This window comes from Lutra lutra, chromosome 1 (genome assembly GCF_902655055.1).
Source record: "Lutra lutra chromosome 1, mLutLut1.2, whole genome shotgun sequence".
Lineage (NCBI taxonomy): Eukaryota > Metazoa > Chordata > Mammalia > Carnivora > Mustelidae > Lutra > Lutra lutra.
The window spans coordinates 208,145,442-208,162,120 of record NC_062278.1 but is presented as its reverse complement, the minus strand read 5'-3'; the positions used below and the strand labels follow the sequence as shown (position 1 = coordinate 208,162,120).

Genomic DNA, 16,679 nt, shown 5'->3' with positions numbered 1-16,679 from the left:
CTACCCCCAGATCAGTAGTGGAAGATAAGGCATCTGTCTGGATGGCTCGGCATGTGCCGGGACGGGCACCATCCCTGCCTAGCTCCCAGCTAGACCACACATCATCAAGGGCTGTAGAAGGCTCCTTAGGGCTCCAAGTATCGGGGGCAGCGTGCATGGCCATATGGCGGACCTGACCCCTAAAACGACAGCTTGACTTAAACTCCATGTCATCTGGGGACTCGTTACAATTTGATGAAACTCATTCCTGGAGACGATCTTTTTTCATCCCGGACAGAGGCAGCAGATCGGTACTTCAGATGTTTTTGCAGAAATGGTGCCTCTCACCCAGCATTGTCTGGTCTTCTGGCACCAAGGGTCAGGAGTGTCAACACTTCACTTAGAACTTAAAGAAAGCTACATTGTCTGTGCTTATGAATAGTTTTAACGGGTGCTTTCGAGATGTTTCCAAATTCATTACTCCCACTCTTTCAAGGGAATCACCAGAAAACGATGCTCCTGTATACTTCAGTGATTTGAGCAATGGGGCTCGAATGGGAAGAACACGCAGGACAGTACAAAGTCCTTGTCACGGTCATCCCTGCCACCAACAAACCATCCTCTGCACAGGGAGATTTGCTGAGCCACCCCGCGAGGCCAGGTGCTTGTAGTGGGACTTCCTTCCTGCCAGTCTCTCTTCCTGAGCTCACGTGACATGCAGACACAAAGACAGCAAGATGACATGAGTCATGCTGCACACACGCATGCGCACACACACGACTTGACTCCCTGCTTCCTTCGCTGTATCACGAGCAAGTCCTCGTCGCTTTCTGGTGATTCCCTTGAAAGTTTCCAGGAGCAGGGTTGCATTCCTGTGGAACGCAGGAACCCCCACGCCTACCTACTGGCTCCTGAACACACGTTTCAGGGGGACCGGCAGAGACTTTGCCCATCTACTAGGCAGTGGAGCCCCCAGGTCCTGGTGTGAGGCTGAGAACCTGGACTTCCGGTGAGATCTCCTCCACCCTCTGCAGGAACAGATTGCTGTGGTCTCCTCTGTCAATCCACATTCTCTTTTTTTCTACTTTCTAGGACTGAGCTTCCCTCTTCCTCCTCTTCTGTCTAATCTGCATTGGATTTGGAGCCAGTAGCCTGAGGTTTAGAACTTTGGGCCCTCAGCCCCTTCCAACAGTGTGACTCAAAGAAGTCATCTAGCTTCTCTGAGCTTGTTCCCTCCTAAAAAGACTTGGCTTGAGGGTTGACCTGGAGTCCCTGTCTGTTCCTTTCACACGTAACTTATTACATGCTAGCTATGTGCCACGCACCATTCCAGCCTCTAAGCTCATGGGCATTGGATATGAACTTGCCTGAGCCCTTCCCCTAGCTCAGGGTTCTCCAGGAGGCCCACAGATCAGCTTTGGTTTAAATCAGCTCATAAAACATAAAGGCTGGTGCTTCCTCTGCATGGTCCAAGTCCCTACATTAAAGATTGGAAAACCGAGACCCAGAGAGGCGAGGCAACTTTCCCACATCCTAAAGCTCACCATTGACTAGCTTGACGTCACCACCACACATCCTGACTCTCTAAGTCTGGTGCTTTCCCCATTTTGCCCACTGCCTTGCCTGCTAAATGGACAATGCTAACTTCTTCCAGGGTCACACCTAGACTGTATTTCACTCTCCCTTCCAGTGGAATGGCGCCATGCCAGTGAGATTTAGTCAAGAGAATGGCAGCATGAATGATGTGAAACAACTCCCATGCTCGGGCCATAAAAACCTCCCACATGAGCCCCTTTGTGTTCTTCTGCCTTCTGTCAGTTTAATGCAGATGAGCACAGAAGCCACATGTTGAAAACAGCAGAGCAAGAAAGTGGAAGGGGCCCGGGTCCTCATCACTGCTTGGAGGGGATCCCCTGTTTGGGATCTTATATGAGTGAGAAATACACATCTGCTGTGTTTGAGCCATGACTCACATTTGGGTTTGTGTGTTACAGCAGCTTAGCGTGTATTACACCTTAACCATGAGACTCACCTATGTAAAGAGTCAGTAAAAACAAATGATCCTCAGTGTCAACGTGAAGTGCTATCAGAACCTATGCCTGGCCTCCATCTTCTTGACACATAGGGCTCTGGGCACGTTGAGCACTTAGCCAAAAGTAAATAGGAAGGAAGTTTGAAACGTTTCTCACCTAAAATGTTTGGTTAGTTTCAACTGGAAAGATGAAAGGAAGGAACAAACGGCAGCATGGGGAGGGGCAGAGCCTACACTCTGAAACGGGTCTGCCCAGATTCACAGATAAGCACCACCACTCATTAGCAGTGACCTTGGGCAAGTTGTCTCACTTCTGTTACTCACTTTGCTCCGTGCATTCTTTGATACTTTCTGTACAAATCCTTTGACCCAGTAATTCCCTCCTCCAGGAATTTCACTCACAGGTAAACTTGCCTCTATGTCTAACAAAGTCTACAAATATGGTCACTGACACTCTGTTTATAAAAACAGAAGACCAGGGCTCCTGGGTGGCTCAGTGGGTTAAGGGTCTGACTTTGCCTCAGCTCATGATCTCAGGGTCCTGGGATTGAGCCCTGCATTGGGCTCCTTGCTCTGTGGAGGAGCCTGCATCTCCCTCTCCTTCTGCCTGTCCCCCTGCTCATGTTTTCTCTCTCTCTCTCTCAAATAAATCAGCAAAATCTTAAAAAAATAAAATAAATAAAGACAAAAGACTGGAAACAATCCACCAGCAAGGGGCTGGTGAAATATGACATGGTGTGCCCATGGCAAAAGGAATATTATGCAGCTGTCAAAAAGGAAGACAGCCCCCATATGTTACGATCTGGAGTGAGCACAAGATGGACAAAATCACAAGAAGTGAACAAAATCAAGACGTGTGTGAGACCCTTCCTATCCTGTATACTATGGTTAGGCTCCTGCTGTGTAAAGAAGGAAGGTACATACGTTTGTAAACTTGTACGTGTATTGAACAGCTCAGGAACAATGCACAAGAAACCATGGCTGCTTCTGGGACAAAGCCTGGCCTCAGAGGTGGACGGGGGTGTGCTTCTGTCCACATACCCCTTCGTTCTCTTTGAAAATTTTTTTTACCGTGTCCAGGTGTTTTGGAAGCGCAGTCTTGAAACTCTTTGACTATTAAAAGCACATACACATCCCCAGAACAAATATGAGCACAGCACTCAGTAAGTGTTGCTTTTTTTTTTTTAAGATGTTATTTATTTATTTGACAGAGAGCGATCACAAGTAGGCAGAGAGGCAGGCAGAGAGAAGGAAGCAGGCTTCCCGCTGAGCAGAGAGCGGGATGCAGAGCTCGATCCCAGGACCCTGAGATCATGTCCTGAGCTGAAGGCAGAGGCTTAACCCACTGAGCCACCCAGGCGTCCCCTGCTTGTTTTAAGTGAAAGGACATGTCTGTCTCTGAGGGGACTAGCAAAAGCTGTCTTCAGAAGTCCACTGCGTGCAGGAGTTATCACCGTGCATAGGTGACAGGAGCCAGGCTCTGTGGTCAGGCTACCTGGGCTGCCATTTTAGCATCACTACCTACCAGCTGGGTAACCCTGGGCAAGTGCCTTCACCTGCCTGTGCCCCTCAATACAGGGGTCTTTGTGAGGGTACTTGGCTTGAGGACGGAGGGGTAAAAGGCTAGCAGTTTTCCTCAAGAACACCTCCTCAACTTACATTTTCTCAGGAGAAAGCAGCTTAGTTTTTATTTAATTTATTTTTTAAAAGATTTTATTAATTATTTGACAGAGTGAGAGAGAGTACAAGCGGGGGGAGCAGCAGAGGGAGAGGAAGAAGCAGGCTCCCCACTGAGCAGGGAGCCTGATGAGGGGCTCAATCCCAGGACCCTGGGATCATGACCTTGACCTGCCCAATGGACTGAGCCACCCAGGCGCCCCCAGCTTAGTTTTTATGACTCAAACTTTATTTCATCCATCATAATTCTTTCTGGCCAGTGTCCATCGAGGAAACAGACCAACAGAACATTTAAAACAAAATGATACTCAGAAGGTCTCGATGTACATTGCAAATACAATAGGAGGAGTGTCAGGGTCTGGGGGAGATGCCCCGAGCGTCAACCGGAGGGGGGCTGTTCAGCAAGTTACTACACACAAAGCAGCTGTCCGCAGAGAACCACATAAACGGTTTGGCCATCCAGAAGTGACATCTTCTGTCTTTTACACTGAACGGAATCAGCTGTTCATTATAGATGGGTGTCTTTCTGTTTCATTATGTTTTTGAAAACAGCTGGGGGTTTGGGTTTTTATAGTTTTTCCCGTAAGAAATAATGAGACATAGGGCATCAGTTACTGTTTTCATGCAGAATGCCCGGTTTTAAAGAATGAGTCAGGGGTGCGTGGGTGGTTGATTTGGTAAAGCGTCTGCCTTCGGCTCAGGTTGTGATCCCGGGGTCCTGGAATTGAGCCCCGCGTCAGGCTCCCAGCTCACTGGGGACTCTGCTTCTCCCTCTGCCTCTGCCCCCTTCTCTCTCTCTCTTTCACGAATAGCTCAATAAAATCTTAAAAAAAAAATTTAGAGAATGAATTCCTGATGGTAAGTGAGACATGCTTACATATAAAATACTCAGAAGAGTGGCTGGCCCAGAGCAGATGCTTCATATGTGTTAGCTATGACAAGTAGTAGTTAGTGATTTTAAAAAATGATGTGCCGATTACAAAACCAAGGCTACAGGGAGGTGAGGTAGGAAACTTGGCTCTCCTGGCCTGGTTGTCAAGAACGTTGCCAGCTGCCTGGGAGAAGGTGAAGGGCTAATTACAAGGCTGTCGGAAGTGGTTTGAAATAATTTGATTGTGGGATAATTTTTATAATTTAGAATGATAATTAAAGGGTATGAACTTTTCTTAGTCAGGTGGAGAGCCTTAGCTGTGAGTCTTTCATAGCAGGGGTCTTGTCACCGCACCCCCCAACTGCCCCACCCACCTTGAGCTCAATCCTGAGTCCCTCCGACAAGCAAACTCCACCCCCTCCTCTATCCAAACCCAAGTCAGCCCTGCTGCGCAGAATCCCAGGTGAGGCTTGTGTTATAAGCCAAGGGATTCAGTTCTGGGTTTTTTTTTTTTTTTTTTAAGATTTTATTTATTTATTAGAGAGAGGGAGTGTACCAAAGTAGGGACAAGGGGCAGAGGGAGAGGGAGAAGCAGACCCCCACGGAGCAGGGAGCCCACTGCTGTGGGGCTTGATCCTAGGACCCTGGGATCATGACCTGAGCTGAAAGCAGATGCTTAACCAACTGAGCCACTCAGGTGCTCTTGGGGTTTTTTGGTTTGGTTTGGTTGGTTTTTGGCAACGACAACAAAAAATCACTGCTGGACTATTAGTACTATCTAGCTGGGATATCCCTGAGATTCTTAGAACACTGTTCACACCCTGCTTGCTGAACTAGAGGGAGGAAAGGCCTTCTCTAGATGTTACTGAGAGAGTAAGGACAGCCTACGAGTGTGGGAATCAGCTGCTCATACATGTTGGCTGGAACATACACCAGGACCACAGAACGAGCTCGCCACAGGACCACAGGGGAGGAGGGATCCACCTAAACATTTTCTCTATTCTTCATACCAGCGATTTTATTTCCAAGGTTTCAGTCAGACAGAATCATCAAGAAAGTACAGAACAACATAGCGAACAAGAACACATTCTCAGACATATCCAAATCAGCGAATCCATCTTATACTGTTCTATAACCCCAACAACGCAAGGATAACATCATTTCATATCAGCATAGAATCTGTGCTGTGTGATTTTTTTAAAAGATTTTTTAAAAAAAATTTTATGTATTTATTTGAGAGAGAGAGAGAGAGAAAGGGAGAAAGAGAGAAAGAGAGAGGGAGGGAGAGTACAGAGGGAGAATGAAAGGGAGAAGCAACTCTCCCCTGAGCAAAGAGCCTGATGTGGGGCTCGATCCCAGGACCCCGGGATCACGGCCTGAGCCGAAGGCAGACCCTTAACCAACTGAGCCACTCAGTCATCCCTGGGCTGTGTAATTTTTAATATCTTTTCACTGAACGGACCTATCAGAATTGACATAAGCTGTTCCCTATAGTCGGACATGTTCTGTTTTTTAGCAGGGAAAGTGGAAAGCAACTTAAATGTCCAATGGGACTGATGAAAGCCATACAATGGTTGGTTCCATATTTGGTTTTACACACACACACACAATCAGATTGCACCAAAATGACCAAGGTGCTTTGCTCATATTAATTTTTTTTTATGTTGGTTGTATTTATTATTAGTGTTTCTACAATAAGTATTTATTACTTGAAACATTTTAATTGGTGTTTTCCACTTTCTTCCGCTACCTCGAGAGCCTGGGAGAACCCCCAGAAGAGAGTGTGTGTGCGGGCAGGGTACAGACTTCACAGACAAAATGGCAGCATCTGAGGTGAACGCTGAGCCTGATGGCCCAGCACCAGAGCAGCCCCTACGGTCTGCAGAACAGCCCTCTCTGACCCTAAGTCATGAAAATCTGTGAGGGCGAGGAAGAATCCTCAGTCCTGCCAGTTACACATTCCAGACAACAGCCGCCAGCTCCTCACTTGAATCTGAAGAATGGTGAACACATATACTCATCGAGCGTCAGTGAACACATTGTTCGATGACTCTCACAGTTCTGGCAAAAAACAATGGCGGCAAGCATGGGGTCACTGACCCAGACTCTGGTATCTCAGCAGTTCTTGGGACTGGGGGAGGGGCAGAGGGAGAGGGAGAAGCAGGCTCCCTGCTGAGCAAGAAGCTGGATGTGGGACTCGATCCCAGGACTCCGGGATCATGACCTGAGCTAAAGGCAGATTCTTAATGACTGGGGCACCCAGGTGCCCCAGAGTTCAGAGATTTGAAAAACAAATTCGCGGTGTCTCCATCTTTTCCGGACAGACTCCAGTAACTCCTCAGAGGCCCCTACCCGTTAGGCCACTCCTAAGACTTCAGGCAAAGCAGCTTTAACTCCGCAACAGGTCTAAGCTCCAAGACACAGTCCTCAGTTCAGCCCCGAGAGGTGGCCGCACAGAGCCAGTTCTGGGGACCACAGGAAGGATTTAAGAAAGTGAGGTGGGAAGTTGCTCGGCTTCCCAGTAGTCACACCTGAGCCATGAGACAGGTCTCCGAGAGCCATGAACTTCCTGGAAGGAAGGGATTCTACTGGAGCTACCAGAAACCAAAATGGCCCCCTCTCCAGGCCACGGGAGAAATCAGACGCATTAACAGAGGCCAGTTCAGCCCAGCATATCACCCTCGTCACGACTAATGCGTTGATTTACACCGTATTCTTACTGGAGGAGTTCTGGGTATCACAGACAATGCAAAACATCTCAAACAATTCCCATTTCCATACAGCTCCCAAATGTGACGGGACACGCATTTTTCTCACACATATTTGCACACATTTTCACTCACAAAATCACTCTTCTTAAACTGACTTTTTTTCTAAAGGAAATCGAGAATTCAGTCTGACAGTAAATGTGTTTAACAGCAAATATGCATACATGTGCAAGGTTTCCAATGAGGTCTTAAAACATTCTATGAACCGCGCAGCAAATGTCTCCCAATGCTGTTGGCGGAAGGAACCAGGAAGCTTTCCTGTGGGTTTGTAACGGTGGCATTTGCCAGAACGCCAAAGTTCACCGCACCAGCTTGGCTCGACTCCTTAACTTAATTCACAGGAATCCACCTACCTGCCAAATACAAACCCCCCTTAGCTGCCGCAAAGAATAACTAAAGACCAGCTGTGCTAGTTTCGAGAAAGGCCTTCACTCAAGTTCGTACAGGAAGACACCTACTTGTTTCTGGGTTTTGATAGTTGCAGGACCCGAAGGACACCTCCCCTCAGGCACAGGCCTCTCTCAGAGGCAGGGGGAGGTGGCGGTCCCTGCCCCCAACCGGAACAACTGGAAAGTCACACTTCTCTGGAACGCCCCCTCTCCGACCCCCTTGGGCGGTCAAAGTGCAGACTCTACCCAGGGGCGCGAGGAGTGGGACTGCGGCACTTCCGTGGCACCGATGCATGGCGGCCTTCTCTAGCCTGGCGCTTTCATTTTCGAATGAATGTTCCCGAACTTCGGGAGAGCTAGAATGCAGCGTGCGGGCCCGGACAAGGGTGATCCGGTGGGCCATCGGGCGCCAAACCACAGTTTGCTTGCACCTTCTCCAGGGCCCAGGCGAGGAGGTGGAGGGTGGGTCAGGAGGGGATAGCTCCCTCCCCACGCCCAGCCCCGGCGCCCCCAATTGATTACCCGCGTGAGGCCCCCGGTGCGCAGCAGTTCCTGGGACTCGGCCGGGGCGCGCTCTTACTTTCTCCTGCGCTGTGGGCGCGGGGCTCATCCCCCCGACGGCCGGGCTCCCCCACTCGGGGACACTACCAGGTACCGCGCCCAGGACGAGGTCCCTGGGAACTCAGGAGGGCACGGCCACCTGGCCCGACGCCGCGCGCCCTGGAACCGGGCAGTTCCGGGGATCCCGCACTGTCGGTGCATCCCGACTGCGTCGCCCCCGACTCGAATCGGCATCCTCCTTACCCGAGAGTCCCTCGGCGCCTCCGCACCTTCCGACGGGACCCTCCTTGCCGGTAACCAACACCACTCCGCGCCACCCGCTGCTGCCACACCGCACTCACCCGCTCCGCGCGGCAGGAGCACGGCACCCAGCAGCTGGACCCCCAGCAGCGCGATTGTGACCCCGCAGTTTTGGACGGCCATGGCTCTGGGGCGCCTCGGCCTCGGTGGGGGAAATCGGCTGTGGCCGGTGGCTTGGAACGGCGGCCGTGGGCGCCCGAGCCTGGCACCGGCTGCGCTGCGCTCCGCCCCGGCTAGCTCACCTGCGTGCGGGTGCGCCGGCCCGGGCTCCGCCCTGCGCCCTGGAGCCGGGGCTGGCCCGGCCAGTCCCCTCCTCTGTCCCCTCCTCCCCTTCCTGCTGCAGCGCCGGCCCCTCCCTCCTAGGGTGCTGGGACTTGTTGCCACTTTCCCGGGCTAGTCTTCCCGCCCGGGCCGAGGGTGAACAACCCTTCTCTTCTACAGGCGCGAACGTCGCCCTTGGGGAAGCCGATCAACTTTCTCTTAACTGTCCCGGAGACAGGAAAGCCCTGTTTTGCAAAGGAATCATATTTGTGGGTCACGCAAGCCCAGATTTCTCATGGTCTCCTGCCCGATTGCGCTGCGGAAACTGTGTCTGCGGCCTCAGGCACTTTACCCGCAGCATGTCTAAAGCTCGAGGCACCCCTTCACGTTACGGCACCCCTTCACGTTACAGCGAGACGCACTGCCCAAGGCCAGTTAGGAATTTACAGAGAGGCAGGGTTTCACAGCGCAGAAGGGTTTTCCATGATCGGAATTGCTTTGAAGAAGGAATGAATGAGTGAATGAATGATGGAGGCTGGAAAAGGCCAAGAGAAGAAATCTGAACATGTCCACAAGGGCACCTTCCTTGATTTGTGTGTGGAGTAATATGTGTGGTCTGGGAAGGAAGCATCCAAGCCCGTCTGGGTCTTTGAATGGTGGGCACTGGGCTGCCTGTGTGGTTCCAGCGTCTGGCTTCCCTGCTCTTGTGGGTTCTCCTTCCACCCCATAGGCCACACAGCAAGCCTAGGGGCACAGGATCACAGGGAAAGGCAATAGATGGCTCAGGGACTTGGTGGGCAGATGAGGGGTCTGCCAGAATGACTCCATGGGGCCCCCTGGGGCTACCTGTGGCTGTGGACAATCAGAAGGTGGGCCAAGGTCACCCAGAGCAGCCTGGGGGGGGGGCTGGGACAGGAACCGGAGCGCATTCAAGAGCTACTGTCCAGCCCCAACTTCTGTATAATTCTTGGGGACACTGAACATCTCCAGCAGCCCCTGTGCTCCTGCTCCTTGTGCCCTGGGTGAGAAGTCGTCTCTTAGGAGCTTCTTGCCCTTCCTGCTTTGTGTCTTCCCTGATGAGAATAAAGCAAATTCTGCCCTCCGGGAACGCATGCTCCATGAGGAAGGCAGAGATGTCCAGACTGAGGATATGACCCAGCCTTTCCTCTCCCTCGAAGGGCCCAGACTGTGGGCTCACATGGACCTCAGAGCTCATCTTCTGCTCTACTTCCCTCATCAGGCAGATCGGTGGGGAAACTGAGGCCTAGAGGGAAGGAAGAAGATGAGAAAAGTAGGGAGGCTCTTGGTTCTCCCCACTGAACTGAGGGCATGCTCATCAAAAGAAAGAAATTCTGGGTGCCTGGGTGGCTCAGTGGGTTAAGCCTCTGCCTTTGGCTCGGGTCATGATCTCAGGGTCCTGGGATCGAGCCCCGCATTGGGCTCTCTGCTTAGCAGGGAGCCTGCTTCCTCCTCTCTCTGCCTGCCTCTCTGCCTACTTGTGATCTCTCTGTCAAATAAATAAATAAAATCTTAAAAAAATAAAAAAGAAAGAAATCTTGAGAAAAATCTAAACACCCTTTTAGTTTATCTTTTTTTTTTTTTTTACAGATTTTATTTATTTGGGAGAGAGAGAGCGTGTGTGCATGTACGTGTGGGTGCAAGGAGGGAGGGGCAGAGAGAGAGGGAGGAAGAATCTGAAGAGGACTCTGCCTTGAGGTGGAGCCCCGCACAAAGCTTGAGATCACGACCGTGAGATCACGACCGGAGCCCTAACCAAGAGTCTGATGCTCAATCCACTGAGCCACCCAGGAGTTCCAATACCCTTTAAAAATGTTTATGCTGACCTAGAAAATGAAAGCAGATTTTGTCTGTTTTCCTAATTTTAAGCGAGGATACACACCCCAGCATCTTTTCCTTGTATTCACAGCACCATTGTTTCCCACATATGATAATAATAATAATAATATTATTATTATTATTATTAGAGTGGCAGTGTGTTGAATTCAAAATTATCAGAATTACTGCTTGACAAGTTTAAGCCCAAGGAACAAGTTATTTCATTACTGTCTTCTTTCTCTGAAGCTGGCTTAACTGTCTTCCCTGGGATAGTGACACCAACTTTCTGTAAATGACGTGCAAGTCAGTGAATCTCAGATGTGGAGGGCTGGCAATGGTCCCAGACAGCAGCAGCGGTGGCAGCAAAGGGAAAGAGGTGAGGAAAGCAGGGAGGCAGTCCTACGTCCTCTGCATGACAACCCAGCTACATAGTTGAAATCAAGATGCCTTGAGGTAATGTCTTGGTTCTTGGAGTAGAATATGAGCAAAGCCATGCCAAGGTATGGAAATGTTTTGTCTTATGAATGTGGCTGAATGGAAGGAGCCAGTTTTACAAGGTTATTTCTGAGCTGGAAAGAAATGCAGGCAGCCACTGTATGGTGACAGAGAAAAATGATAGATGGATGGGTGAGTTTTAAAACAAATTATTCCATCTAATTTGACCCTCTGGAAACCCTACAAAAGCTACAAAATAGAGCTTTTAAAAAGATGGAAGTGCACAAAGAGGGAGAACAGAGAGAAGACAGCAGCAAGATTCTCTTGGAAGCTGGAAAGTGAGACAAGCAATAATTGCCTTAGGAGCCTCAAAGGAGGAAAACTCTAAGCCAGAAGAGGGGGAAATTGAGAAATAGAATGATTTATACCATGGAATTTTCAAAACTAAAAAATAAAACAAAGCAAAAACCCTAAAAAAATCCACAAAAAACCCATAATATAAAAAACAACTTAGGAACTGGTAGCATAAGATAAGGAATGGGACCGTAGAGGAAGGACTAAAGGAAAGAAAACTGGGAGAAAACTACCTCAGAAGTGTTATAGTTGTATCATTGGAACCTTTCCTCCATTCATCCTGGCTGGGCCACTGCGGCTTTACATCAGCAGAAGTCTGAAGTGTTTTCTGGAGTGGTTAAAACCAAGGGATCTGGATCAGGATTGGCAGACATAGTTGAAGGCCTAGGACTCGTCCTGAAAAACAGGTAGATAAAAAGAGCATATGCATTCTGAATGCTGAACTCCCCACCTGCCTGTCCCCAGCTTGCTTCCCAGAATGCAGTTAGAGGGCTTTATCATTCATACTGGAGTTGGAGTCTTCTCTTGAGGCTCTAACCAACCCAAGAGGAAAGGGCTAAAGATGGGGACATTTGTCCCCATCAGCAGGATAACCAGAGCACAGGTATGAGGCTCCCAGGTGATAGCCGCCACCAACTCAGCTTTTTAAGCTCTCTTTTAAATATGACGAGACACTTAGGATCTCCAGACATCTGAGGAAAGTTTCTAACATGATAGAATCAAAATCAACCAACTAGCCAAATGCAAAAAAAGCACTTGGAGGAAAGCAACTGTATAAGGAGAAGAAAACAAAACAAAGCAAAACAAAAGCAATTACCTGCTCCCTTAGAGAGATAGCAGGAAACATTATATCTATGAAGCAGCAACACAATGTTAGGAAACATGAAGTTTCAGGAATCCGCAAAAGAGTTCTTGGAAATTGCACATACAAAAAACGATAGTTGATAGATTTCCCAGAAAGTAAAACAGAAGGACAAAAAGAAAAAAATAGGAGAGAAAAATTAAGAAATTAGAGATCCAGTTTAGGAGATCCAACATCTGGATAATTTCTCTGATAATGATGATGCTCTTTCTCTAAGAAGAGAGAACAAATGAAACAGAGAAGACATCATCAGTGATATAATTCAAGACATCCCCCAACCCTGCATGACATGAGTTTCTACATTTAAGGACTATGAAGTGTCCTGCACAATGGCTCACATCAAGGCACAGAAACCTATGAACCAAGAGAGGATTCCATAACTTCCAGAGGCAAGAATTGGGTCTCATGCAAAAGAACAGAAATCAAATGGGTTTGGGTTTCTCAACAGTAGCCCTGGAAGCTAGAAGACAATGAAGCAATACCTTAAATGCTGAAGGTTTAATAAATTCCAATCAAGAATTCTATATCCAGCTATGCTACCAATTAAGTATAAGGTAGAAAAAGGGCACTTTTAGATATCCAAGATCTAAGATAAACAAAATAACCCCAAACTTCAAACTTCCACACACCTTAAAAAGAAAAGAAAAGATTCTATTATTTTTAAGTAATCTCTACAGCCAATGTGGATTTTGGACTCACAACTCCAAGATCAAGAGTCACATGCTCTACCAACTGAGCCAACCAGGGTCAACACTGTGCCCCTCCCACACACCTTTTTTTTAGGAAAATACTGTGTTCCAGTAGAAGAAGAAACACAGGTGCGCCTGAGTGGCTCAGTCAGTTAAATGTCTGCCTTCAGCTCAGGTCAGGATGCCCGGGTCCTGGGATCGAGCCCTGTGTCAGTCACCCTGCTCAGCAGGGGAGTCTGCTTCTCCCTCTTCCTCTGTCCCCGCTTGTGCTCTCTCTTTTGCTCACTCTCTTTCTCTCTCAAATAAATAAATAAAATCTATTTTTTTTAAAGAAGAAATATATAAAACAGAGAGATGAGTGGATGCAGGTTTGTGGGGCTGAGCTTAATCATCTCAAGAAAGAGAACACAGAGTTATAAGCAAAATCAGTGGTGAAAAATGACTATTTATTTAGCATGAGGAAAGAAATCACCACAAATTACAAACTTGAAAAAAATGGAAAAATACAGCCAACATCACGAGATCCAGCAAAATAATCTGGTGTCTTTATTATGGACTCACAGGTACAGCCTGATATCATTCATTTCCTTCAGTCCTTTTACTTCCTTGATGCGATATTTGTGCTTTCTTCCGGAAATGCCAGACTTCAACACGACAAAATGCATCAGCTAAGCTAAGCTACCATCTTGATTTACTGTGTTGAATTCACACAGAAATGCTCACTGTTCATAGAAACACTACACTATTGTGCCCTACATACAGGAATTCTTACAAATTCTATTTGTGTGATTCCTACTAAATATAAAGAACAAAGCAATGTGATGTATTTATAAGCTTACCTGCTGCATAATCCATTTATTCTTTTTTTTTTTTAAGATTTTATTCATTTATTTGACGGAGAGAGACACAGTGAGAAAGAGAACAGAAGCAGGGGGAGCGGGAGAGGGAGAAGCAGGCTTCCCGCCAAGTAGGAAGCCCGATGCAGGGTTTGATCCCAGGACCCTGGGATCATGACCCAACTGAAGGCAGACGCTTAACGACTGAGCCACCCAGGCGCCCTGAATCATTTATTCTTGACAGAAACAAACAAACCACCTTTTCATTTTTTGATAAGGCATAATGAAAGCTGAATATTCTGCTTAAAATTTTGGTTTTGATGATTGGAAGAATTTTCCAGAGATGGGCTTCTGTCTCCGCTCATGTCAGACTTGAACTCTCCTCCACTCTCCACATACTTCCAGTTGGGCACTGTAAGGCAGGTTCATCATGGGATACCACCTCTGACCTTATTGCTTTTGGTCACCTCACCTGTTGAGTCAGCAAGTAGGTGGGAGTATTCCTGGAAGTCACTATTATGTGAGGGTAAGTAATGATTTAACTGTACAGGGAAGTGACTTTGAATCAGTTACATTGTATTTCAACAAACCCCAATTAAATGTATCTCTGATTCAACTTCTCCTTAGCCAGATCCCTCAATGGCTACAGCCACTCAGTGCTACATTGCATTGGGGGAAGTGAGGTGAGGGGGCGCTGTGGGGGAGAATGTTTTTTTGTGGTTGAGATATGTGCCTTTGCAATTTGTGCAGGAGACCTCTGACCAGGTGAGCACAAGCCCTTGGAAGGGGCTGCACAGGGCCCTTTCAGCTTTCTTCACTTCATAATCTATTTTCCTGGGGACACAGGAAGCCCTAGATTCAGCGGGAAGGAGAGGCAGGAAATCCCCAGGGCAATGTGCTCCAGGCTTTGAGAGCCCCGAGTTGAGTGCTGACTGAGTCAGGTTGTAAAATGCATGGCCCAGGATGGTGGGGGTCCCTCCCAAGGGAACAAGATGGACAGAACGGAGTCAAATGGAGTGTCACTCTTATGGATGAGAGCCTCAAATACAAATGGTGTTTGAGAGCAGACCCAAGTGATTCACCCCAAAAAAGAACCTGACCTAAGTTCAATGACTCAGCGACTACCGTGTGGATTCTGCAGTCAGACGTCCTGGGTTCAAATACGGACTCTGTTCTTTACCGGCATGTACCACTCTCTGTGTGCCTCAGTTTCCTTATCTGCACACTGGGGCTAGGAGGGGGCTTCCTTCCTATCATGAAACTGTGCATGTGATATGTGTCCACGGCAGTGTTTGGCACACGGTGAATGCGCAATGAAGCTGGCTGAGATGGCCTTTGCCGTGGGGTTTGGCAGGAAAGTGAGTTTCTGCTGGGTGGGAGTGGAAGCCATGGGGGTGGAAGAGAGAGTTCTGGAAAGAGGGGTCTGGAGACCAACATCCTCATGGTCTCGTTCAAGCGTGAAAGTGTCAGTTCCCCAAGGCAGGAAGCTGTCTCTGCTTTCCTCATCTCGGTGCTCCCGGTGCCCCCCCAAAACAGCACTTGGTACCTAATCAGTGCTCAACAAATAGTTGAGGAATGAATGGATTCGTCAAGCCAATGAATGCATGGCTTGCCCCGCGAACCCAGCCAGCTGAGCCTGGGGAGCTCCTGGAAACTGGGACCCTGAAAGGATGAATGCACCGTTCACTGGGAAGAGGGGTGGGGTCCCTGGTTTCCAGAATGAGGCCATTGTGGCTCCCACCAGGTGTCTGGCAGCAGCCGTGGCCTTGTGGGATTGACCAGGGTCTGGTGTGCCAGGACATCATCTGGTGTGAACGGAGGGTGGGGGGAACATCTGTCTGAATCAGGCAGTTTCTCTGAGACTTTGCTTTCCAGACGATGAAGTCAGTTAACAAAGTGGAGATTCTTCCGGGGCACAAACGGCTCCTACTGTCATTGCAACACCGACTACTGTTTCAGGGAGAAAACCGTCCAGGCACAGTTTGGGCAGAAGCCCCTTTGTGAGTCTTGAAACAGAGGAGTCTTCTGTGGTCTTGGGATGAGATGGGTGTTTCGTTGGGGGGTGGGGGTGGGAGATGACTTAGCTGGCCAAGAAATTTGCTCAAGGGTAACCACGTGGTACAATTTCAGTCCGAGGATGAGTAAGACAAAGAAGGAAAAATCCTCAAGGAGAAGCAGGTAGTCATGGGGTTGCGGACGGGGGTGCTGAGTGATCTCGGGTCGATGACATGACTCAGGGACTCATAAGCAGGCAGCAAGGGAAATTGTTGCACTCACCCTGGAGATACCTGAAGCCCAGGGATACAAATTCTGTTATCTACCCCCGCCCCCACCATCCTGGAACCTAGGAGGTCAAGGTGAATGTCGGGTGGCAGGAAGAGAGGAGTCCAGACCTGGAGCCTGCGCTCCCTTCTACTCCCTTCAAGCTTGTGCAAGTGGTTCCTTGTAAGTCACTTGCCTGCAGGGTGAAGAAAGGGACCCTGCCCTTCCTTGGCGAGCACCACCCTCGGATATGACCCATACCTCCGTCAAGCCTGTGCCTGCCAGCCTTGCTTCTTTCTTTTCTGCGTTTCCGCTTGGAGTTTCAGAGGGAAAGGGCCTTTGTAAATGCTCTCAGGGATTTTCTTCCCCTTGGAGAGGGGGATGGAGTCATATAATCATTGAGCTGGAGGCCTTGGAGCTCGCTCCTCTGGCTCTCACCTCCTGCTAGATGTTGTCGCAGAGAGGGGGAATGCCACCAGTCACCCAGCAAGTGACCTTCAGAGCAGAGAAGCCACATGTCCATCCACGAGCCCATGAGTTCTTCCTAAAGAACCCTGGTCCAACTCT

The 16,679-nt window shown here is 48.8% G+C and overlaps 1 protein-coding gene and 1 pseudogene across 2 annotated transcripts in view; one reads left to right on the top strand and one right to left on the bottom strand.

The window, feature by feature from the left end:
- CDCP1 (CUB domain containing protein 1) overlaps positions 1-8,813 on the bottom strand; it is a 57,481-nt gene extending 48,668 nt beyond the window's left edge. For both annotated transcript variants that reach the window (XM_047696031.1, XM_047696041.1), the window contains exon 1: positions 8,619-8,813. In XM_047696031.1, the coding sequence (XP_047551987.1) occupies positions 8,619-8,700 (82 nt within the window). In that variant the 5' untranslated portion in view covers positions 8,701-8,813. The remainder of the gene's footprint in view (positions 1-8,618) is intronic.
- Positions 7,033-10,179, top strand: LOC125081408 (uncharacterized; annotated as a pseudogene).
- Positions 10,180-16,679: the final 6,500 nt, after the last annotated feature.